A 23,827-nucleotide genomic window follows, 5' to 3' on the forward strand; every position below is an offset into this window, starting at 1 on the left:
AATTCTTCCTCAAATCCGGAACGCGTCTGACGTCCCTCAATAACCATGACGAGCCATTCATCTTGACATGCACGTCACCCTTGCCGACAATGTCACAAGGTTGGTCATCACTGAGAAAGACCGTTCACCTTCGGTGTAGTTCTCAAGGAACTCTCGATGTGAGGTAGCATGGAAAGATGCGCCGGAATCAAGTACCCAAGACTTGTTCTTGTGCTCCATCGAATATATCAAAGCGTCATCTACCATCTTAACAACATTAGCTTCTTGATTCTTTTTCTTGTTCTTATTAATGTTGTTGTTGTTTCTTGGTGCCGGGCAATTGGGGCTATAGTGGCCAGGCCTACAACAATTATAGCACACAACTTCATTTATGTCTCGAGGTTTATGTTCAACGCTTTGCAATCGGGGGGCTTGAGATTTGATCTCCCCCTCCACTTCTTCTTACCACGATTCCTGTTTGAATTTCTCCCCCTACTTTCAGTGCTCAATGCCGACCCTGAAGTTGACCCCGAAGATGAAGGACAATCCTGTCTCCGGATTTCTTCGGTTATAACCATACTAACAACGTGCTCAAACTTCAACTTGGTCATTCCCGCAGAGCCACTAATAGCCGCAACCGTAGCCTTCCAACTTGGAGGCATTTGTCAAAGTATCGCCAAAGCTAGCACCTCATCACTAAATGTAATCTCAACCAACTCCAATTGGTTCTTAGTTTGGTTGAATTCATTTAGGTGATCATTGAAGGATGTCCCCTCCGACATTCTCATACTAAATAGTTTGGTGATCAAATAGACTTTGTTCGAAGTCGAGGGTTGTTCATACATCGTAGTAAGTGCCTCCATGAGAGACTTCGCTGTCTTCTCAGTCTTAATGTTAAAGGCTACCGACTTCGAAAGACTCAATCGGATTGTGGTCAAGGCCTTTCTATCTTGCAAATCCCATTTGTCTTGCGGAATCTCCTAAGGCTTCTCACTTATCAACGTTTCCATCAAATCTTTTTGATAGAGAACGTTCTCAATTTGCATCTTCCAATAGCCGAAGTTTGTTCCGTCAAACTTCTCTATCCTGTAGCTTTCTTTGTCGGTCGTCATGACTTTACTGAATCAAAACCAACGGTAGAGAACCTCTCAGAGGAATTTCCTCAAACACCTAGCCTCCAATGTTAAAGGTGGAGTCTTTTTCTCACACACCCTGTAGCTCTGATACAGTCCTGTAGCTCCGATACCACTTGTTGGGAGATTTCACTAGAAGGTTACACCTCAATCTAGTTACTTTCTATCCCAAATGATTTCAACTTAGAGCTCACACTAAGGAAATCACCCACCCAAGACTTTAGTAGTTATCACAACAAACTCAACAAAGCAAAACTACTACTATATCATCACAGTTCATAGCAACAATAATAATGGAAGTAAATCATGCAAAGAGACACAAAGATTTAAGATGGTTCGGTAAATGTTACCTACATCCACATAAGAGCCGAGTTTCCTTTATAGCAAAAATTGGAGAGTTTACAAGAGATATCAAGAATCAAGAACAAGAGGCCTCACTTAAACCCCTAGCTCAATAGAACTCCCACAATACCCAAGAAATGAATCTCTCAAAGTTATCTCAAAACCCTAATCTATTTCCTTTATATAGGTGTACATAGAAAAAAGGAGAGAAAATGGGTTTGGGGCCGAAATATCGACAAATCGTCGAAATTCCGAAAAAATTTCAGAACTCTAAAACTTGCTGGTCAGATACCGGAGCTTCATTCGCTCGACGGTTACACAGCCCAACAGTAAATGCAGTTCTCTTTACATCCTGGAAAGTCAGATGCCACAACTGAGAATGAGACATTCACGCCACAAACAATGCACAATTACTGAGACTTTCAACTTCCAGCCACTTAGTTCCAGCAAAATCAAGTTTTTGTACCAGGAAATGTTGAGTAGCATGAAAATCATCTAATAAAGTCCTTGTAACTTTCAATAGATCTGAAGAAGTTGCCACCAGATAAAAGCTATCCCTTGAAGAAACAAATTTGTTAGATGATGCAACTAAAGAGGTTGTAGGCATTGAATAGCCATCAAGGCCCTTGACAACAAGAACATCTCCACTAAACTTGAGAGCATAATATTCTCCATTGAAATATGTAAGATCATCGTAGTTATTTCCATGTTCACTTTCTATTGCAATCCAAGAGTCATCCTTTCCAGGCCTAGTAAAGTACAATTGTTTGTGAACTATCTTCCCAAAAAGCAAAGGGATATTGAGGACTATAGCAGGGTGAGATATAGAATTTGAAGAATCACATCCACAAGATGCGACCGCCTCATCCGTGTAAATATTACGAATGTAGTCTGCATAGCATTCCTCGGCATTTATGGTAGCATTATAGAGTATACCTGTTTCCAAACTATATTTGTAGCGAAGTGAGTTGTTGCTGACCTGGAGTGGAGGGAGGTCCAAGACTTTCCCAGTGAAGGGATGAAATAATTTCATATCAGAGTTTTCGCCAGTGGTAAGTAGCCATCCAAAAGAAGTACCGCAGATTCGATGTCTATCCGGTACCTCAACTTTGTAAACTTTTCTCTCGAGTATACTGTAAAAACTCAGCAATCCATCATGATAATATGCATCTTGTTTGTGATGCCTACGAGACATTAGTGCGTAAATACCACCAAATGGAAGGAAAAGATCATCAGAAGAGCTGTCTTCTTTGTGGGAGTTGAGCTCAACTTCATTTGGAAGTATCAACCATGGTAATTGATATCTTCTGTGGGAGATTTCAGATGCGGAAACAGATCTCCATGTAGGACACACACAACTGAATCGGATCAAATCAAGAAGAGAAAGACGTTCATTTATTAGACTTAAGAGTTCTCCAGGAAGTTGGCTCCAACTACGAGAACTATCCAAACTAACTTCTTTCGTCTTCTCCATTTCCTAGAGTGATCGTTAATCTGACTTAACTAAGAGCAGATCAAATAATCCGATAAGACGTATATAGGATGTAATAATATAAAATTACTGTTCTAAGTTTCTAATCACAGATGGAAGGCCAACAAAAAGACCTTTGCCTATTGTAAGTCAAATTACAGTAGCAATCCACCACAGATTCTACAACATATTGAACTCTTTGGCATACCACATCCAATATGTTGCAGCTTCACGAAACATTTTTTGTTTAAATTAATTGGTTTTCAACAGTGATTCTTTTTACAACAACAATAAAAACATCAAAATTCAGGAAACCTGCCACTGTCAATATATCAAAACCACTTCAAAATATGTACAAAAATTTGATCATCTTAGTTTTATGCTTTCTGTATGTCTCTTCTATTCTCTATTAACTTGATCAGCACAGACACATATAATTTTGCAGTGAAAAAGAGATTACCTGAAGAGCCGAGAAAGAAAGTGGTAAATGCCAAGTTGTGGTTATCAACGTTCAACTGTCCAAGATTATATATCTGACCGAAATTCCGAGATGCCGAAAATCTGAATTTTTAAACCGACATTTTTGGAAAATTTTCAAAAGTTTTAGTTCCCCCCATAAATTTGCAATATTTTCCGATTCTTAAGCCACAAAAAATGGAGTGATTTTTTTGCTCCCAGCGATATTGCTCCAAGGTCTCCAAGGGGACTCTAGAGCCAACCACCTGTCCAGCATAACTAGAAACCCAGCCTAGCAGTAACCGACTTTATTTCCAATTTTCTAATATGTCCCTTACCTTATATCAAAATAAAAATGGAATTTCTCTTCATCTTCTCCACCTGAGTACGTGATTCTGCCATCGAAGTTAGTTTGGCTCTACCTTGTATTCATCAAGTACTCTAATCTCTTTTGTTAGTCTCTTCGTTTGATGAACATTAAAATCTCATTACTTTGAAGACTACCACATAAACATTTCCATGTGAGATTTATATGGATTAGTTTCTTTGTATTTGTCTATATCATTGATTAAATCATAAATTCAAGAGGAAAATGTAAACTAACCAATATTTCACTTGATTTATTTTTGTTGGTTATATATTAAACGCTCATTCACAACTAAAGTCAAACCTTGATTCAATTTGGTAATTGTGATATTGATATCATATATATTTTTCACTAAATTAAAATTTGTAGTGTTTACTCAAAACAGTGAGCAATGCTGTTTCCTCTGGAAAAGAATAAGGAGGAGGCGAGAAGCCCATCGCCGCATTTTTTCTCTTTTTCATTTTATATTTTATAGGGATAAAATAGGAAGTCAAGATTTTCGATGGTTTTTGGCTATCTGGCTTTCTTATTTTACTGACAGGTGGTTTGGCTCTAGAGTCCGCTTGAGGCCTTAGGAGCAATATCGCTGGGAGCAAAAAATCACTCCCAAAAATCTAGTTTGAGAACCCTAAATCACTTTTTCCCAAGTTGTCCTGTGGAAACAAGATACTTGGAAGAAAATATAGGAACCACCGAACCAGTTAGTAGCGTGCCATGCCATGAAAAAAGAAACTAATAAATAACTTGAGACGAGTCGAACTCTTTCAGTTTGTACTTTGTAAGGTTGTTTACAATTAGAGGTTACATTGTAACAATCTCTCATGGATTTGTGTAACAACGCCCTTCAAAGGTTTACACCTTTTAAAATTATACGCAACAGCCAACATGGGTGAACGAGTTGTTCGTGCCCAGAAACAAAGCGTACTAATAAAGATTTTCCACTTCCTCACCACTTGAAACATTGCAACAATTTTGAAATTTTCCAAGTTGTCCTTTGGATTTAAATGTCGAAGTCTATACCAAGTTAGCAACTAAACATAATAACAATAGAAACAAGACATTTTTAGGAACATATAAGAACCAGTGGGTAGCCTGATCGAGCTCAAAAGGTAGTGCCATTAATTTAAAAAAGATAACTTCATGGGAGTCAAACTCTGAGTTTATAAGGTTGTTTACACTTAGATTTAAACTGTAACAGCCTATATCGGATTTGCTGAAAATCGAACAGGTTGCAGAGAAATAAATTTGGAATCACTTGGACAAATAGTCTGAATTGTACCGTCTTGCAGATTGAAGATTCCTTTATCCTCACCTGTGAAGAAGTAAATGCAATTCTCATGACATCCTGGAAAGTCAGACGCCACAATTGAGAATGAGTCATTCACGCCCACAAACAATGCACAATTACTGAGACTTTCGACTTCCAGCCACTTAGTTTCAGCAAAATCAAGTTTATGCACCAGGAAACGCTGAGTAGCCCGAGAATTATCACAAAACCTTGTGACCTTCAATAGATCTGAAGAAGTTGCCACCAGATAAATGCCATCCCTCGAGAAATTAAAATTGCGAGATGATGTAACTAACGAGGCAGTAGGCAGGGGAGCGCCATCAAGGCCCTTCACTAAAACAAGATCTCCACCAAACCGGAGAGCATAGTATTCTCCTTTGTAATATAAAAGACCATTGTAGTGGTGCTCACGTTCAATTCCTAACGCAATCCACGACGCGAAGGGACACTGAGGACAACACAAGGATGAGAAACAGAACTTTTGCAATCAGGATCATTAGAGGGGATCACCTCATCCACTTGAATATTACAAATGCCGCATTCCTTGGTATTGGTATTTATGGTGGCATTATAGAGGAAACCTGTTTCCAATCTATATTTGTAGCGAAGACACTGGCGGAACTTGAGTGGAGGGAGGTCCAAGACTTTCCCAGTAAAGGGATGAAATAATCTCATATCAGAGTTCTCGCCAATGGTAAGTAGCCATCCATAATAAGTACCGCAGATTCGATGTTTATTTGGTATCTCTACTTTGTATATTTTTCTCTCCAAAATACTGTAAAAACTTAGGAGTCCGTCGCGATAAATGGAGTCCTGTTTCCTACTTCGTGTGTACATACCACTTAAACCACGGAAACGATCGCGAGAAGAGCTGCCTTCTTCGTTGGAATTGGGTTCAACTTCATTGGGAAGTATCAGCCATGGTAATTGATATCTTCTGTGGGAGATTTCAGATGCTGAAACGGATCTCCATGTAGGACAAACGCAACTAAACCGGATCAAATCAAGAAGAGAAAGACGTTCATTTATTAGACTTAAGAGTTCTCCAGGAAGTTGGCTCCAACTACAAGAACTATCCAAACTAACTTGTTTCGTCTTCTCCATTTCCTAGCGTGATCATTAATCTGACTTAACTAAGAGCAGATCAAATAATCCGATAAGACGTATATAGGATGTAATAATATAAAATTACTGTTCTAAGTTTCTAATCACAGATGTAAGGCCAACTACTCGAACTATTCGAACTAATTCTTTTCGTCATTTCCATTCCCTAGCAAACATGTAAGTGCACGTGAATTTTAATCTGACTGATTTTAAAGCAGAACATAGGTTGGAGATAATAATAAAAAAGACATTACTTAGCTTCACTTGCGTACCTGAATTCGTTTACACTGCATAGGGAGGAAGAGCCAACTGGGCCGAATATCCAGTAGGCTGAAAACGAGAAAAGCTTCGGTCCAACTTACATGTAAACGATGGTGTCAAACAAACTGTCAAACAAATGCATCAAGTAAACGATGGTGTAGATATTAACATCACAAACTGTCCAACTTGATTTTAGTGTACACATTCACCTCAACAGTCAAGACAGTGCCCAACTTGATTATCAGACTTCTTGCCTTTGTGGTGAATTATTGAATTCCTTGCAGAATACTAAAACCATTTCATCAAAAGACTGAAAAAACGGAAAGAAAAGGCAATTGGACATTGGACAGCGGGAAGACGCTATGTATTTAACAAACAGATTACAAAATCAACTAACAGATTACAAAAGGAAAATCATAGTGCCAAGAAGAGAATGAACGACACAATCAACTAAAGAATTATTTCTTCTCACTTTCCAACAACTTATAGACATGTTGAGAACAATTGTTTTGATAATACCATCTTCCAAATTGAAGACACCTTTTTCCTTGTCCGTGAAGAAGTAAATGCAATTCGCTTTACATCCAGGGAAATCAGATGCCACAAGGGAGAAACCGGAGAATGAGTTATTCAATCCCACAAACAATGCAATATCACCAAGATTATCAACTTCCACCATCTTGAATTCGATAGAATCTAATTTCAAAACCGCGAAACTTTTTTATCGTGTATAATCGTAGATATTATCACTTCTAATCCATCCAACCGGCGGAGGAGAGCCATCAAGGTCCTTCACTAGGTCAACCTTTCCATTATACCTAACAATGCAATGGGTCTTCTGTTTCGATCCATGTGTTATCCTTTCCAGGCCTAGTAAATAACAACTTATGAAATTCATACTGAACGTGAGGCTCAATGATTTTTCTGTCAATTCTTTTTAGCAAGTGCCGACTAGCAAAATCGGTAAAACCTTTAGGTGATGAGTTGAACCCCGCCAGTATCAAAGAGTTACTGATCTCAAATGAGTTGAACTTTCGTAGATCATATAAAGAAGACCTGTTTCGCTTGAAACTGCATTACCAAATCACGCCGCACCAATCTGCGAGTGGAGGAAGGTCCAGAATTTCCCTAGTGAAGGGATGAAGTAATTGCACCTCTATAATATTCCTTTCTGAGTTCGCGTGGGCTGATCTAAGAGCAAACTGGAAGCAAGAAGATTTGATTGAAATTCCGAAATGCTGAAAAAGTAGGGTAGTACTAGTATCACACTATCACCATTCCGTTGAATATTTACAACAGCAAACTTTTAACTTTTTTTACTTCACTATTTTATTTTATTCATGCCCAGGAACAAAGCGTACTAATCAAGAATTTCCCCTTCCTCACCGCTTGAATTCACCCAAATCTAGTTTGAGAACCCTGAAACATTGTGTTATACAAATATTAAACCTACCTAACTGTGAGATGCAACAATTTTGATCTTTTCCCAAGTTTTCCTTAGGATTCAAATGTGGAAGTCAATAGCAAATTAGCAACTGATCGGAATGAGATTGAAACAAGGCGTTTTGAGTAAAATATACGAACCAGTAAGTAGGATAACTATAACTTCATGGGAGTCAAACTCCTTGAGTTTATAAGGTTGATTACACTTAGATTTACATTGTAACAATCTAGCACGGATTTGCCGAAAATCGAATAGGTTGCGGAGAAATAAATTTGGAATCACTTGGGCATATAGTCTGAATAGTACCATCTTGCAGATTGAAGACTCCTTTATCCTCACCTGTGAAGAAGTAAATGCAATCCTCTTTACATCCTGGAAATTCAGATGCCACAACTGAGAATGAATCATTCACGCCCACACAATGCACAATTAGTGAGACTATCGACTTCCAGCCACTTAGCTTCAGCAAAATCCAGCCACTATCGACTTCCGTTGAGTAGCATTAAAATCATCTAAAATCAGCACAATTAGGATCCCAAGTGTTTTTAGCATTAATCTAATAACGAAAAACCAAGTGCCTCAGGAAGCATGTCGATCTACTTTCGAGATGTGAGCCTGGATAGGAGCTGCGTCCGAGCATTGGACAATACAATTCCATTATCTGATGACAGGAGCGTCCTGACAGTTGTTGCATGCTCCATTAGTAGAAAACAAATAAAAACTATTATTAATTGTAAGTTCCTTGGGGGAATCCAATTTGTGCTCGCTGCTTATGTTGGATCGTTTGACCTTTGGAGGCAGTAGCTTGAAGAGGTATGATCTATAAGAGTTGCACGTTCGCCTTGCCAGACGAATTGTTGTCATACAGGAAAATGTTTGCTCTTTATTTTCTTCGATTAGTTAATATGCTTTTGAGTATATGAAAATTTGATTTTCTATTTATAAAGCAACCTTGGTTATAGTACAGGTGTAGTTTTTTGATCTATTGTGTTTTTATCAATTTTGTTGTGTTGCACACCATCAGGTTTTGCTCAAGGATGGGAGAGAACAATGATGGGAATCTAAACGTGTTGGCAACAGTGAGGCCTTATTTGCCCACTTATTCATTTGCCCATTTTGCAACCGTACATTTTATTTCCTGAAATCACAAATTGAGTTTTTATAAGTCCCCTACCTACCTAATTTACGTCTTTCGTGATTTAAATATCGATAGTGTTGTTCTAACGTACTCGAATATCATGGGTACCTAATTTAGTTTTGCATGCTTGTCTAATACAATTTGGGACTTGCCCATTCTTAAACTACTTTTGAATGTTAAATGGTTAGAGATTACCCAATCATTTTATTTGAAAAAGTTGTGTGGTGTGATTGTCCAAATAGTTAACGTTTGTTGTTTCACGCAGTCCTTTCGAATCTTCATTTCAAGAGTTACTATAGTATCTATGTCCCAGTCTCCGTCTTTATAGATTGTACTACTATCATAATTTTGTTTACATGACATGCACAGTTCATTTATACTCCTACTTATTATTTCGTTACATTAAATTCTACACTATTGGTATAAATCAATACTGTGACACATACATTTTCCCATTTGTATCTTCATTTTTAATAGTTATTCGTTTCAAATATAGATTAATCAAATTGATAGTTCCCTTATGACAGGCATGATTTGTTTTTCTTTATTTGAGTTTTCTGCTGAGCTTGAGAATGTTTGCATCTTTGTCCCTGTCTTGAGAAGTCAATATTGTTTCTCTATTCCCACGTCAAAAACAGTAAGGCTACCACCTTCTTCACCAAAGGCTACCCGCTATGTTAATCAAGTCCATATACGTTGAAAGAGATTTCTGATATTTTTTTTTTTTAAATTGTGTAGTTGCTTGATGCAGCTTGGTGCTTGACAGACACATCGGCTGGAGAGTTAAAGCAAACAAAAGCTTTACTTCCTGCACATCACCTAAGCTTATTGCTCATCTAGGAGGTTGGTGGTTGCTTTCAGATTCTCTTTGAAAATTGTATGTTGTTTTTTATAGTTTTAAGTGCAAAATTATTATTTCCTTTAATTGCTTTTGTTTTTGTGTCTTTGGTGATGACAAACCAGTAGCTACTTGCTTCTTCTAGCCTTGAGCCCAGTCTTTAAGACCTTGAAAAGTTTAGGGTCATTGATTGGTAGAGAAAAAAAAAATGCCAGAACATATTTATTGCTCTATTAGCTAACCCATATGAAGGGTTGCATTCAACTAGTGAAATTCGATATCCAACCAAAGAGTCTAAAGTCGTCTAATTAGGATTGCCATATGTTCTATTATATTGGTTGTACTTGGTGAGATGATGAGAAACTGAATGTATCCTACCACATGGTTGTTGTTGCAAGTAACATGTGGTGCACAATACTTTTTTTGGAAAAAAAATAAAAAGATCAGTTGTATCATGAAAATTTGATGGAGTCATTCTTCAAATCTATCATCTGTTTTATTTTTTAGCATGCTCTTTGTTATTATTCGTTGTTGTAAATTGTGGATTAAATATTGAAATGATAATATATTGCAGAAAACATATATTTTGCATGAAATTGGAGATTTTTATATTTTTAGCAAGTTGTCAGTTGAAATTAAGACACCAAGGATGAGTCTTGAAAAATAAGTAAGTGTCACATTTGGTTTTTCCATTGTTACTGAGGGTATCACACAAGAGATGACGATAAGGGATGTAGATTAATAGCCACGGCTTTGGCTACTAATTGGGTTATTATCATCTCAACTAAAAGGGTCAAGTACTGGCCCGTCGGTTTGGCACTCTCAAGAAGGATCTTAGAAAATATGAAAAAACTCAAGTGACTAGGACAAACTTAAACTCTTACATGTTTCGTTTATTGGTGAATTCTTATTATGCAAAAGCTACTATTCAATTAGTTTTCTGGAATTTTCTAAGTGCTTCATCAAAAGTGAGTATCTTAATTCTATTATTTTAGATGCATATATATGATATCAACAATGTAACGTGTGTGTATATATATTTATATGTTGCACATAAGCTTAATGATTATGAACAATTCTTTATCCTTTTTTTTTTTTATGCAAGAACAATTCTTTTGGTATTCTACCTCAGTAGTGAAGACATTACCAGGTAAGGTTTAGTTTTCTTTCTGATTTAGTTTTATATCTCATTAATCTCTATCTTCGTGTTTCTGTGAGCTAATCCAACTTATATCATGCCCATCATCTTTAAGAGTTAATGTGAAGGGAAGAGCTAAGTAGCTAACAAGCCAGGAAGAACTAGACAACAATGTCATTGCTACTGTATGAGGACAAGTCAGAGTGACCTACTACATATAGTGACTAAGAGGTGTACTTTAATTCTTATTGATGTAATCTCTTATGTAGATTCAGTATGACCCTTTGTAATACATAGTAACTAGGTAATATGCCTTAGATGCTATTGTAACTCCTTTTTTTCGATGAATGATTGACCAACCAACTGATTATTATTGGAAATTTAAGAAATTTTATTTTCTATTTCAGTTTTACCTACTGAATCCAAGTCCATGCCCATGATTTTTCCATTGTTACATAGATGCACTAACCTTTTTTCTTTATCATCTACAACTACAACGTGCACTTGCTAGGATGAGTCTAACAAACATAATTGAAAGGCTCAAATTACGTGTGATTTAGAAATCAACTTATTAGTATATTACTTATATATATATATTTCTTTTTACATATAACTAGGTTTAAAACCCTGAATCCATAATTAATTAGCTTAAAAGACATTGACTTTGGCAATTACGGCTAAAGCCCACCCGGTTATTTTAGTTATGATTTAAAAGGGTCCGATACATTAAGTTGTAGGATAAGGGCATTGGCCCAACTACCTCATCTTCTTTAGTTTTTTTTAATGTCTGTTTTAACCTTTCTTCTATTCTATCGTGAGTTAGTAGTTCCTCTCAATAGATCCGGAAGAAAATAGAAGACAGAGAAGACGATGAAGAAGTAGACGGAGACCATTGTCTGATCATGGAAATGTTCTCGGTCATTCCATTTCGAGAACAAAATCCTTCTCCTAATAACCAACATCAACATCTTCCTCTCTTTCCCAAATTAATTCATCAATCGATAATGCTTTCTCCACCACTCACTCTTGTGTTTCTTGTGTGTGTCAAAATTACAGAGGGTGGAAGTTAACGTTGTCCAATTTACTTTGTATTTTATCAAATTGGCATTGAGGTGTTTTGCAGTCAATTGAGCTTTGCATTTGAATTTGTTTGAGATTGATCACTTTAAAGATGTAAATGTTAGAATACTCAAGTGTGATTCGAATTCGTGCTGTCAAATGAGTGTTGCAGTTGAATTTGAGTTAGGTGTGGAAGTATTACTTTTGTGTTTTGGAAAGTTTAGTAAAGGAAGATGCTTTTTAGGTGTGCAATGTTAGTCATCCACTTAGGTGGTGCACAGTACAAAGTAGATCATATAATTAATTTATAATCGATATGCATGAAGTATGCATATCCATAATCAATGAGTTATATAGAGTATAGAGTATATATCAATGAGTTATATAGAGTATGCATGAGTAGATGAATTATACAATGTTCCTTGGATATCCATAATCGTTAGCTTGCCTGACTTTGTTGCTTAAACCTTTTCAGTTTTGAAAGCTATGTCTAGACGTTAATTGTTAATATATATATAGAGCCAGATAAATATGTGAACTATGCAATAAATGAAATCTATAGTGACAAGTCATTTGCTCTTGTCCTCTAAGTTCAAGTGTTATTGGTTATTTAACTAGTCGATCAACTTAATTCAGTGAGTGTCTGCAACTGTATAAGATTTTCCATGGAATGATATGCACGGCAACTTACGCTTGTGAATTCATTAGAGCATTATATTAGTTCTTTTGAATTTTGGTAAGTGCAGTCATGGTTGTGTTTTCTCATTTGAGAATAAGCAGTTCATATTGATGTTACAAGCTAATATGGATGTGACCACAAAATAATTTGATCGTTAACATCAATGCTTAGAATTCAAGCTGGTATGTGTGGGTTGACAAAGGATCTGCTCAAAATGGAAGAGCACTCAGTAAGTAACCAATAATATTGCACACTAACACAGAAAAAAATGACACAATGTCGTGGCATGTTGACTTGTGTCCACCTAGGTGAAAATAAGAGATAAAAATTTATTTTCTCTCTCTAAAAACACTTAGGCTGTGTTTGGTTCACTGAAATCTGATTCTAAAAGAAAACAGATTCTTTGATTTGGTTTTCCATGTAATGATATTCTAAGAATTTGGATTTTATGTGTTTGGTTGGAAATGGAAAAGTTTGTTGTGGTTGATTGTAGTTTGGGAGTACTGGATCAAGGCTTGTGAAACTCGCGCAAAGTAGAGAATTAAAATCTTTTGAAACCTACAATCTCTAAAATCTCTCCCTCTCTCTCTTGCAAGCCTCCGTCAAAAATAGAAAACAATTTCTTCTCTGTTAAAATGGATGTTGCTTTCCTCCTTTTGAACACATTTGAAGAATCTGTTTTCTAGTTTTTCATTTTCCATTGTGAACTAAACATTCAAAAGTTTTCAATTTCCTTGAAAACACTTTCTTTTTCTCAATTTTCCTTGAACCAAATACAGCCTTATTCTCTTTCCATTCATAGCAAATCATCCATTCTACTTATTTTTCATTATGCATCTTTGATATTGCAATGATATTTCTCGGTGCAACATTGATGTTGCAGTGATATTTTTTCGGTGCAACATTAATGTTGCAGTGGTTTTTATGGTGCAACATTGATGTTGTAGTCACTGCAATAGTTGGTTTTATAGTGCAATATTGATGTTGCAGTGGTTTTCATGGTGCAACATTGATGTTGCAGTCAGTGCAACATGTATGTTACAGTGGTGGTTGTTCATGGTGCAATATTGATATTGCAGTGATATTTCTAGGTACAACATTGATGTTGCAGTGGTGGTTTTTCATGGTACAATATTGATGTTGGAGTGCCATGTCATTATGTTAGTTGACCGTGTTATTTTTTCTGTGTTAGTTTAGAATTATTATTAAGTGAGAGGGTGATGGTTGAAATCCATCTAGATCCGACGAGTTATTACTACCAGTTTTAGTCAGAAAAGAAATATGGTTTGACGGTAGTGTTCGTATGTCTTATAATCGAAATTTGTAGTAGCTTTACAAAGAAATTAATGTTATTACTTCTAAACAATAGGATCTAGGATAGTTATCATTTCGATTGCTTCTATGTTGTTTTTGTTGGTTAAGAAGTCAAATGAGTTTGACGTTGTGAATTTACTTGACATTGCAAATTGATTAAGAATTGTGACGTTTTATGCACACAAGTTAGGATAGGTCCAATAAATTGGAATAAGAGAGATGATAAGTAGGGAGCTTATGATTAGTGACAGTTTGGTTTTGAGTGTGTATATGACTTATTGTGATTGTCAATTATACTTCTTTACCATAAATGATACAAGTTTTATATTCAACACCAATTGATATTTGAAGCATGAGACTTTCTTGGATGAACAATAACTTGGTAGCAATGTCAAGTGCATTTGACATTGTAACATTCATGTTGCAGTGGGATATCTAGTTTTAGGGGAAATTTCGCTTGACATTACAACATTCATGTTGCAGTGGGATATTTAGTTTTGGGAGAAATTTCGCTAGAGAAATCTAAGGTTGAAGACAAAATTACCGGAAGAAATTTCGCAAAAATTTCGAAACAAAGTTCAAAGTTTTTAAAACAGTGCAAGTTGGGTTTCATATATTTGACGTTTGTATTAAAGGGCAAACTGGTAATATAACTAAAAAGTCAACTGGGTGGGGTTTTATTCATAAATAACAAATGGGGTGTCTTTTCTCTATAATTATTTTGGAACCGTGGGCTTTAGGCCCAATCTCTGTTCTTTTTAAGATATTTTCTAGGTCATCAAATGGAATTGAAGTTCCACTAAGTAAAATTTTGTATGCTCGAGCATAATTTGGCTATAAATTTCTATTAGTTTTAGGGTGAACTAGTATTACCCCAGATGAGCCAATTAGGATTCCCCCCCCCCCAGATGGGAAATTAGGGTCTCCTCCCTAAATACACACAAAAAAATTCGGTCAACCCACTTTGACTTTTTTTTTTGTGTGTATTTAGGGGAGACCCTAATTCCCATCTAGGGGAGAAATCCTAATTGGCTCATCAAATAGGGGGGTAATACTAGTTAACCCTTAGTTTTATCCATGCCATTTTTTTTAGTTTTCCCTCTTAACAACTCATTTGTATTTCATCTCTACATTGAATTGTTTGCACAGAGGTGCCTTTGCTCTTCTTTCTCAAGCTTTTTAATTTTAGCATTTACACTACACCACAATACCACATTGCTGAATAACTCAAAAGTACTCAAATTAAACTTAGCACGTCAAATTTACAAGCCTTAAATTAACAGGCCCAACCATAGGACGCGCAGAACAGCTAGTATTCGGAAAGGGGACGACTATAACACAAGGCCCAGCACCAAAAATAGTAACGAAGTCAATGCTCATTGGTGGGATTCAAATGACGTGGCACAAAATAAAAAACAGTAAGAAAAAAATCATAATCGGCTGGAAATATAGCGAAAATAGGAAAATAAAACAAATGCCAGGTTATATGGGCGCTAAAACTCAAACAAAACAGGGGCTAAATGCAGCACACTTTTCTTTTCTCCTCGATAGTGATCGAGGTTAATAGTTTCTGACTAAATCTCTCTCTCTATAGCCTTCTTTGATCGACACGGTGATCGTCATTTAAGGTTTCCGACCAACTCTCTCCATCTCTGTCTAACGATAGTTTCATTGAGGTAACTTTAGTATCAATTTAACTACTTAGATAGTTTGTCTCTTTCTTCCTAAATTATAAAACATGCTTTTGTGCTTTGAATTTATTATTCAGCTGCAAGTTTTGATTTTTATTTTTTGCAATTAATTCTTGTAGTTTTATCATCGGCAAGTGAAGACAATATGACTGAAAATGAACAAGCTGAATGGGGTGATGTATGTGAAGATGATGAACCTCGCGGTGGTGTTATTGGTGATGAAGTCTATGAAATTGAAAAAGACATGAATATATATTGTCCATGTGAAGGAATGGAGTTTGATTCCCTCGAAGAAGCATATGTGTTTTACAATAATTACGCTGGTCACATTGGTTTTAGTGTTCGAAAGAACACCGTGAATAGATCAAGAGTAGCCAGAGAAATTAATGGTCGGACATTTTGTTGTTCTTTTGAGGGGATGCGAGATTCTCGAGCCAAACGATTTGAAGAGAGAAAGCGGAACCAAGGCGATCTGAGGGGACAAAGGTTGTAAAGGCAATGATGGTTGTTCGCAAAAAAGAGATGAAGAAAAATGGATCGTGTCTAAAGTTGTTGAAAATCATAACCATAATGTCGTCACTCCAAGTAAAAAACACTTGCTTCGATCGCAGAGACAGATTGACCCGAGCCAACAGATTATCGTGGATACCATGGATTCAGTAGGAATTAGAGGAAGTTTGATGGCTAGCTTTATGGCTAGCGAAGCCGGTGGGATTCATAATATGGGATTTACTAAGAAAGACTTGAGTAATTATTTGAGTACAAAACGCCAAAGGGACCTTTCCAATGGCGATGCACAAGCTGTGCTTGATCATCTTCAGCAACAACAAATGGATAATCCTGCTTTTTGTTATTCGATACAAATTGACTTAGAAAGGCATTATGACAAATTTTTTTTTGGACCGGATGCTAAGTCGAGGATGGATTACTATTATTTTGGAGATGTTATTTGTTTTGATCCCATTATGGAATAAATAAGTTTGATATGCCATTTGCTCCTATTGTTGGAATAAATCATCATTTCCAAACAATATTACTTGGTGGTGCCTTGCTTTATTCCTCGGAGACGGAAGAGTCTTTTATGTGGGTAATGAAAAATTGATGGCATCAATGGATGGAAAACAGCCGAAAGTTATCATCACTGATCAAGATTCAGCCATTGGAGGGGCTATTGAGAAAGTTTTACCTGGTACTCATTATAGATATTGTTTGTGGCATATAACTAGAAATGCAAGGAAACATTTGGCTCATGAGTTTGTCTCAAAAGAAAATCTGTTTAGGGATTTCTGCAAGTGTTTATATGGTTACGAGACTATTGCAGAGTTTGAGCATAATTGGGAGGTAATGCTTGAAAAGTACAACCTAAAAGAGAATAAGTGGCTAAAAAATCTATTTGGACAGCGAGAAAAGTGGGCATCAGCTTACAGACGTGACCTATTTTCAGCAGGTATATCATTTCTTGTATCTATTTTTTTTTTTCTAGCGCTGGTTATCTCAATGGTTTAGTTACACTTTGCTTTGAATAATTTCTTTATGGTCAAATTATAAATTTGTAGGTATGTACACGACCCAACGGAGTGAAAGCATCAACTCTTACTTTGATAAATACCTGACAAAAGGTATGGCTCTTTCTAAGTTTGTTAAGCAATATGAATTAGCTGTCTTGGATAGGCGGGAGGAAGAAAACAAGGAAGATTATGTCACCATTTATGCAAGGCCAGTTTTAAGACTTAACGTTAAAATTGAGAAGGAGGCAGCTGGAGTTTATACAAGAAGTATCTTTTGTAAGTTTCAAGAACAGTTATATCAAGGTCTTTCTTACCGCCATAGGAAAGTTGAGGAGCATGGAACAGAATGTGTCTACAAAGTGTGGATGGAAGGACACGATCAGGTAGCGCGCACCGTCCTGTTTGAGCCTTCTATAATGAGTGCAAAGTGTAGCTGCCAATTGTATGAATTTGCAGGTTATTTGTGTAGGCATATCTTGAAAAAAAATTTGGTTGAAGATGTTCAAACACTCCCAAAACAGCATATACTCAAAAGATAGACAAGAGAAGCAAAATTTGGTTCGGTGGTGTTCGGAAATGAAGAAATTCAAGTGAGTCATCAAGAAAGTAAAACAAGTAAATATTGCAAACTTTGCAAATTGGGAGTCAATATTGCGTGTAAGGCTTCACCGTATGATGAAGTATACGAAGTGGCAATGAAGGGTTTACACAATACCTTACGAGATGTTGAAGCTGCACTTAGGAATATATCATTACGTTCGGAAGAGCAGAATGAAGAAACTGAAAAGGAGCAAAATAATCAAACAAGAACCCCAGTTGCCCATATTCAGAAGCCATTACTTGATCCACCTTTTGTGAAGCCCAAAGGTCGACCCAAGGATTTTACATCGTTTCTTGATAAGGGAAAAAATGGGACGAAGAAAGGTAGTAAGAAAAACACTCAAACAAAGCCAAATGCCAAAAAAAAGAAAACTCGAGGAAAGGAAATCTCAGATGGGGGGGCTACCGAAAGAGATTCAGATTTTCACACTGTCAGTCAAGTAACTAAAATTATGTTCAACTTTATTTAGTAGCATTAGCTATTGTTTTGATTTAACAATATTCTTCTGGATTTCGTAGGAGCTTATGATGGATACTGAGCAACAATCTCGATCTGACCATGACTTCATGCTCCCCTCTTTTAATCAGGTTAGTGTTATAATTGTTTTTTTTTTGCCGGTGGTTGTTGTTGCATTTGTACATGTTATTATATTGAAATTTGTTTGTTGTTGTTAGGAGTATTTTGGGACTGGTACTCGTAGTTTTCTGCCTAGTCATCAACCTTTCCATTTGAGTCAGGTACCATACAACCTTCTCACTTAAATAGATAAAACAGTTAAGTATTGACATAATAGCTAGATACATAAATGGTTCCATGGTGACTATATAGGAGTCTTTTCTGGTTGGAAATAATTTTGAGATACAGCATGATGCGACATCCACTAGAGGAATTCACCAACTTGAACAGGTATTTGAAGTTCTAAATTCGTTTGTTATCAATAAATCTTTGCATGTGGCAAAGTTTTTGATACAAACATATATGTAACTATTTTTTATTTTTTATTTTTTTTGTTATTATACAGGGGACTTTTGAACATTTTTTCTTGAGGCCTCAACAATCTCATGGAATTGCAAGCATTGATCTCAATAATATGTTGCAGGTGATTATATTAGTATTCTACAATACAACTTGTTCACAGTATAAGTCTACTTACGCCATTTTTTTTCGTCTTTCAGGATTCATTGTTGTGACTTTGTAATTAGCATTCACTTGACTTAAAACCAGAAGAATCAAATTTTTTTTGTTTGGTATGTGTTTTTTTCTATTACCGCAATTAAGGGTGGAATTCGAGCCGAGCGGCTCGGGCTCAGCTCGAGCTCGCTCGTTTAACTATATGAGCCGAGCTCGAGCTCAAATTAAAGCTCGTGTAACAAATGAGCTTGATGAAGCTCGACTCGTTTAGCTTAAATAGCATATTTGTAGTGTAAAATAACCGAGCCACTTGGGCTCAGCTCATTTAAGCTCGGCTTGAGCTCGCTCGTTTAACTAATGAGCCAAGCTCGAGCTCAATTTAAAGCTCGTGTAATTAACGAGCCGAGCTTGAGCATGGTAAAGCTCGGCTTGTTTAGCTCGAATTCCACCCTTAACCTCAATAGCTAGTGTAATCTGGTATATCTATGACATTGATTTTATTATTTTCATGTGTAGGTGCACTTTGTAAACGGCGGAAATGGTTTGGAATTTTGGCGAAAAAGACAGCCGACTTCGTCTTGGATCAAAATATAACATTTTGTTCATAGGTTTTAACATTTTGTTCATAGGTTTTTTTTTTTGTAAATGGCTGGAAAGGGCTAACTACACTCATGACAATTTTTGTTTCATAGTTGATGTTGTCTGAGTATAATTTTTGTGAATAATGTGTGCTAAAAATGAGTCAGTTCCCCACACCAACTCCAATTCCAACAGCGTCAGTTCTAGTTGCAGAGAGCCAGAGAGGGAATTCTCTGGACTTGCAATATCCAACTTTCCACTGACTACGTTAGATATAACATTTCAATCCTGCCTCACCGATAAAAAAAAATCATGCCTCAACTGAAAAAAGAGAGCCAATATAACTTCAAAGAATCCGAAGAAAGAAGGAGTTGAATACATTGGAATTGTCTACATCATTGCATCAGTAATGAGTAATGACTGAATTCCAGTGCAGTAAATGAGTGTGCCATGTAATAGAACCATTAAAGTCACAAGGCTATGGACGATGGCATATATATGCAAGATATCTTCAACAATTATTTTTCTAGTCTAACTAACCATGCAAAGGCAGAATTTGTGAAAAAGAAACCCTCCAGAAGAAGAAATGAAGACCGTCCTACAAGACTGCTCATTTTTCCTTCATTATACTACAATGTTAATGTTTCCAACATTTCTCTAAGAAGTCAGAACTTAAGCCCAGCAGAAAGCCACCATATTACATGTACTGTCCATTTCAACCACACTACACGTACTGTCCATTTCACACCCCCCTGAACTCCTATACTCCTTGTGCTGAAATTGAATGTTTTAAGTATATATCCGAAGATAATGGAAATCAGACTCTATAAGGACAAGGAACTAAAAACAGCGTATTCACATTAGAATTTAGAAACCATTAAGTGAAAACATAATCCCAAAGATCATTAAGTGAAAACCATTAGTTGTGAACTGTTACAAAGATCAGAAATAGGTAACAGACAGAAATAGCTCAACTTCTTTCTACCAGTCATATACAAAGATCAGACAGAACTCAACTTGCATAAGTATCCTTAACTCTGATAGAACTTGTAGTCAAAACTCTGACAGAATTTCTTTCCCACACTGGAAGCATGTTGCAAAAGGCCCTTCTTTCCCACACCGGAACCTCATCTGAACTGGACGCCATTGAACCTTCAAACAAGTAAAAGATAGAGAGCAAGCTGAAAATAGCAGCAACACCACTCCATTGATCTGAAAATGCTCCTAACTCATTGTGCTAGAAAGCTTCACCATTTTTCGAGAAATCCCATGAATCACAAACTCCTTCGACGACAGAATATCCGGTGCAGTAATCTGAACTCCATTGATACCTAGTACCCCCTTAGCATTATACTCCATTGATAGACATGCATAGAAACAAGTTCTCTGTACTCATATCTTTCAGGCAATATATACAACCTCACTAGTCTCTCCAGCATCGGCGAATGCAACTGAGGACATACTAAATCCTCCATAGTTCTCTCTTACATCGAAGCCCATACTCTCCAACAAGATTCAGTTCTGCATCCAAACACTTCTTCTCATATGGATTAGAAATGCGCCCGAATGTTCCACACGAGCTCCATAAGACCCTTTCTCCGCGCTTCTATCGAGTGAAGCACCGATCCTACGCTTCTCTTCGAAGCACCCTGATTTTACCTTGGCAACGCTCACTCAAACTGCGCTCTATGGAATGCAGCAGGTATGGTTTGAATCAGATTCTTTGGTTGTTGTTCAGACCATTAAAGGTGAGCCACTCAGCATTGGATGGCTAGCAATTGTATCCTGAAGATTGAAGATCATACCAAAAAATACCCCGTCTCCAGGTCTCGATGCCTTGGCAGCTCAAGCTAGCCTGCATTCCTTTTATATTCCCCATTTGCAGGACCAAAGCCATCTGTTCCCTGGTGGCACCTTGACCTCAAATAGGTCTTCGGCCTGAAAACGGGCAAATTTGATGCTCTTGGCAGAAGGAGAGCGTAAGAGATGCGAGTTGGTTTACGTAAGGTCAGAAAGGGAAAGCCTGCCTCGGCCTAGCAATTGCTAAAAATGCAATCGGCTTTCCCTCCTCAGCACCGATCGCCAAACCCGACGCATCCATCCGTATCCACTTCAAAGAGCTTTAAAAAATCCGAGCTAGAACCGGCGCCTTGACAATCCTCTTCTTCAAGGCATCAAACTATTTCTGTGCCGCCTCCGTCCACTGGAAATGGGACTCGGGGCTTCTTAAAGGTCTTTCCATCTGAAACCGAAGAAAAGCCAGTGGCCTTTGCAGTAGGCACAAGTATTCTAGTAGTTTTTTTACCTTTCTTCTTCCTATATAAGAAGAAACACATACATTGTCACTACATATTAAAATTTAATTCTGCTTGGGTAAAAAAAAATAACAAGGACTACTTACATGCAATGACTACAATTACAGATGTATCTACATTTAGGACATTTCCATTCATTCAACAACACCACTTCTTCTGCTTCCTCTCCATATCTTTAAGACAGAATGTAATTAAATCGAAACAAATCTGGCAACAAGGAAATGAAAAAAAAAAATGAAGTTGGAATCAAACCTATTCAAAAGGCATTGTTGGCAATATTTGATACAACAAGACTTCTTATTATTTCTCTGGTTCTTACAGTTAGCCAACAAACGGGATGTTCTTTGTCGACACTACATCAACCAATCAATCAATTAGATCAAATTAACAAACGAAACCTCAACAAATCAATTTACCTGGTCACACGTCTTTGAGAGTCCAAAGACTTGATCTTTATCACATTTGACTCGTTTTGAAGACGGGAACAGTGAATGGGAGATGGGTTTCGCTTGGGGTCAACTTAGCTGGGTTTGATTTTGGAGTGGAAATTTTGGGTTTCATTTTTGGGTTATTTCAATTTTCTATTTCTTACATATTATTTTTGGGTTTGAAATTTGAAGAGACACGAGAAGAGAAGAGTGTTTATTTTCTCGGGCAGTTTTTTTTTTTTTTTTTTTTTTTTTTTTTTCTTCGATAAAATTTTCACGCAGTTTCTTGTTATTTCATTTTTTTTTATTTTGTGCCACGTCATTTGAATCCCACTAATGAGCATTGACTTCGCAACTATTTTTGGTGCTGGACCATGTGTTATAGTCGTCCCCATTCGGAAACAAGACATTTGGAGGAAAATATAGGAACCAGTGAAGTAGTGAGTAGCCTGTGCTATTATTATTAATTTTTTTGCTAGGTAGACTGAGCTAAAAAGCTAGTGCCATACAATGAAAAAAAAATTAATAAATTACTTGATACAAGTCGAACTCCTTGAGTTTGTAAGGTTGTTTACAAATAGAGCTTACACTGTAACATTCTAATCATGGATTTGCTGAAAATCGAATGGGTTGCGGTGAAACTAATTTGGAATCATTTGGACGAATAGTCTGAATGATACATTGCAGATCGTAGACACCTCTACCAAATGCAGTTCTTTTTACATCCAGGCAAGTCAGACGCCACAACTGAGAATGAGTCATTCGAGCACACAAACAATGCATAATTACCCAGACTTCCGACATCGACCCACATTATACTGAGAACGTAGCATAAGCTAAGATGACATGGGAAAATTGCATTGTACATTGAAATGGCACTATGGAAGTACATTTTCTTTTCTACAACTTAGGACTAGAATTCTTGATCAGGGTTCAGGCGTTCCCCCAAGAAGTTGAAGCCTAAGCGGCTAAGCCTCAGCTGTTTGTGCACCTTAGTCTACCACCAGGGTACAGGCTTGTTGATTGAGAAACAAAGATTTCAGTACACACTTATCAGGTACACACTGAAGAATGGTTTCACTGAAGAAAATAACTTATCACCTCAGTACACACTTCTCAGGGCCACTGAAGAAAATAACTTATTATTATGAATACAGCACGAGAAGACTTCATAAGAATTTTTAGCTAACGATATAACACTTGCATCAATCAGGTATGAGTTTACTGAAAACCGATGGCGCGCGGACAGATTAGTTTGGAGTCACTTGGACAAATTGTCTGATATAATTGATATTACCATTTTCCAAATTGAAGATACTGTAAGGGAGTGATATTCTCTATCCAGCACGCGCTTAACATGGTGGAACTAATACACCGACCTATGGTCTCAGGTCGCATCCATGAGCCAACATCGCGCCACAGGACAGATCGCAACATCATGCGAACTACGCCAGGCAGTGACACAGACCCCCTATCCATAAGCAATCATGACTGAAGGTGTACTTGCACTCATCCTGACTGTCAGTCACTGGTCACGGCCGCAAGCTACTCGCCCAGACTGCC

General features: G+C 37.0%; 1 protein-coding gene, 2 long non-coding RNA genes and 1 pseudogene across 4 annotated transcripts; 2 read left to right on the forward strand and 2 right to left on the reverse strand.

Moving 5' to 3' along the window:
• Positions 1 to 1,427: 1,427 nt before the first annotated feature.
• On the reverse strand, positions 1,428 to 3,432 carry LOC147477643 (F-box only protein 7-like). The gene is made up of 2 exons (XM_086584454.1): positions 3,386 to 3,432; positions 1,428 to 2,931 (listed from the first exon to the last, which is right to left on the reverse strand). Exon 2 carries the CDS (start codon positions 2,926 to 2,928, stop codon positions 1,843 to 1,845), a length of 1,086 nt encoding a protein of 361 aa, XP_086440580.1. The 5' UTR covers positions 2,929 to 2,931; positions 3,386 to 3,432; the 3' UTR covers positions 1,428 to 1,842.
• Positions 3,433 to 16,228: 12,796 nt separating this feature from the next.
• LOC147477644 (protein FAR1-RELATED SEQUENCE 5-like) lies at positions 16,229 to 18,401 on the forward strand (annotated as a pseudogene). The gene is made up of 3 exons (XR_015209821.1): positions 16,229 to 17,149; positions 17,259 to 18,250; positions 18,330 to 18,401. The product of XR_015209821.1 is annotated as a protein FAR1-RELATED SEQUENCE 5-like (transcript).
• Positions 18,402 to 18,475: 74 nt separating this feature from the next.
• Positions 18,476 to 19,733, forward strand: LOC147477645 (uncharacterized). Its single transcript, XR_015208088.1, has 5 exons — positions 18,476 to 18,548; positions 18,640 to 18,717; positions 18,833 to 18,910; positions 18,987 to 19,058; positions 19,459 to 19,733. It is a non-coding gene; the product is annotated as an uncharacterized LOC147477645 (long non-coding RNA).
• A 629-nt stretch (positions 19,734 to 20,362) lies between these two features.
• LOC147477646 (uncharacterized) lies at positions 20,363 to 22,589 on the reverse strand. Its single transcript, XR_015208276.1, has 4 exons — positions 22,253 to 22,589; positions 22,089 to 22,189; positions 21,923 to 22,009; positions 20,363 to 21,837 (listed from the first exon to the last, which is right to left on the reverse strand). It is a non-coding gene; the product is annotated as an uncharacterized LOC147477646 (long non-coding RNA).
• Positions 22,590 to 23,827: the final 1,238 nt, after the last annotated feature.

The sequence above is a fragment of the Coptis chinensis genome, chromosome 9 (assembly GCF_015680905.1).
Source record: "Coptis chinensis isolate HL-2020 chromosome 9, ASM1568090v1, whole genome shotgun sequence".
Taxonomy (NCBI): domain Eukaryota; kingdom Viridiplantae; phylum Streptophyta; class Magnoliopsida; order Ranunculales; family Ranunculaceae; genus Coptis; species Coptis chinensis.

Excerpts from the sequence above, each read along its gene's own strand:
- LOC147477643 (XM_086584454.1), bottom strand. The coding sequence starts at position 2,928 with ATGGAGAAGACGAAAGAAGTTAGTTTGGATAGTTCTCGTAGTTGGAGC.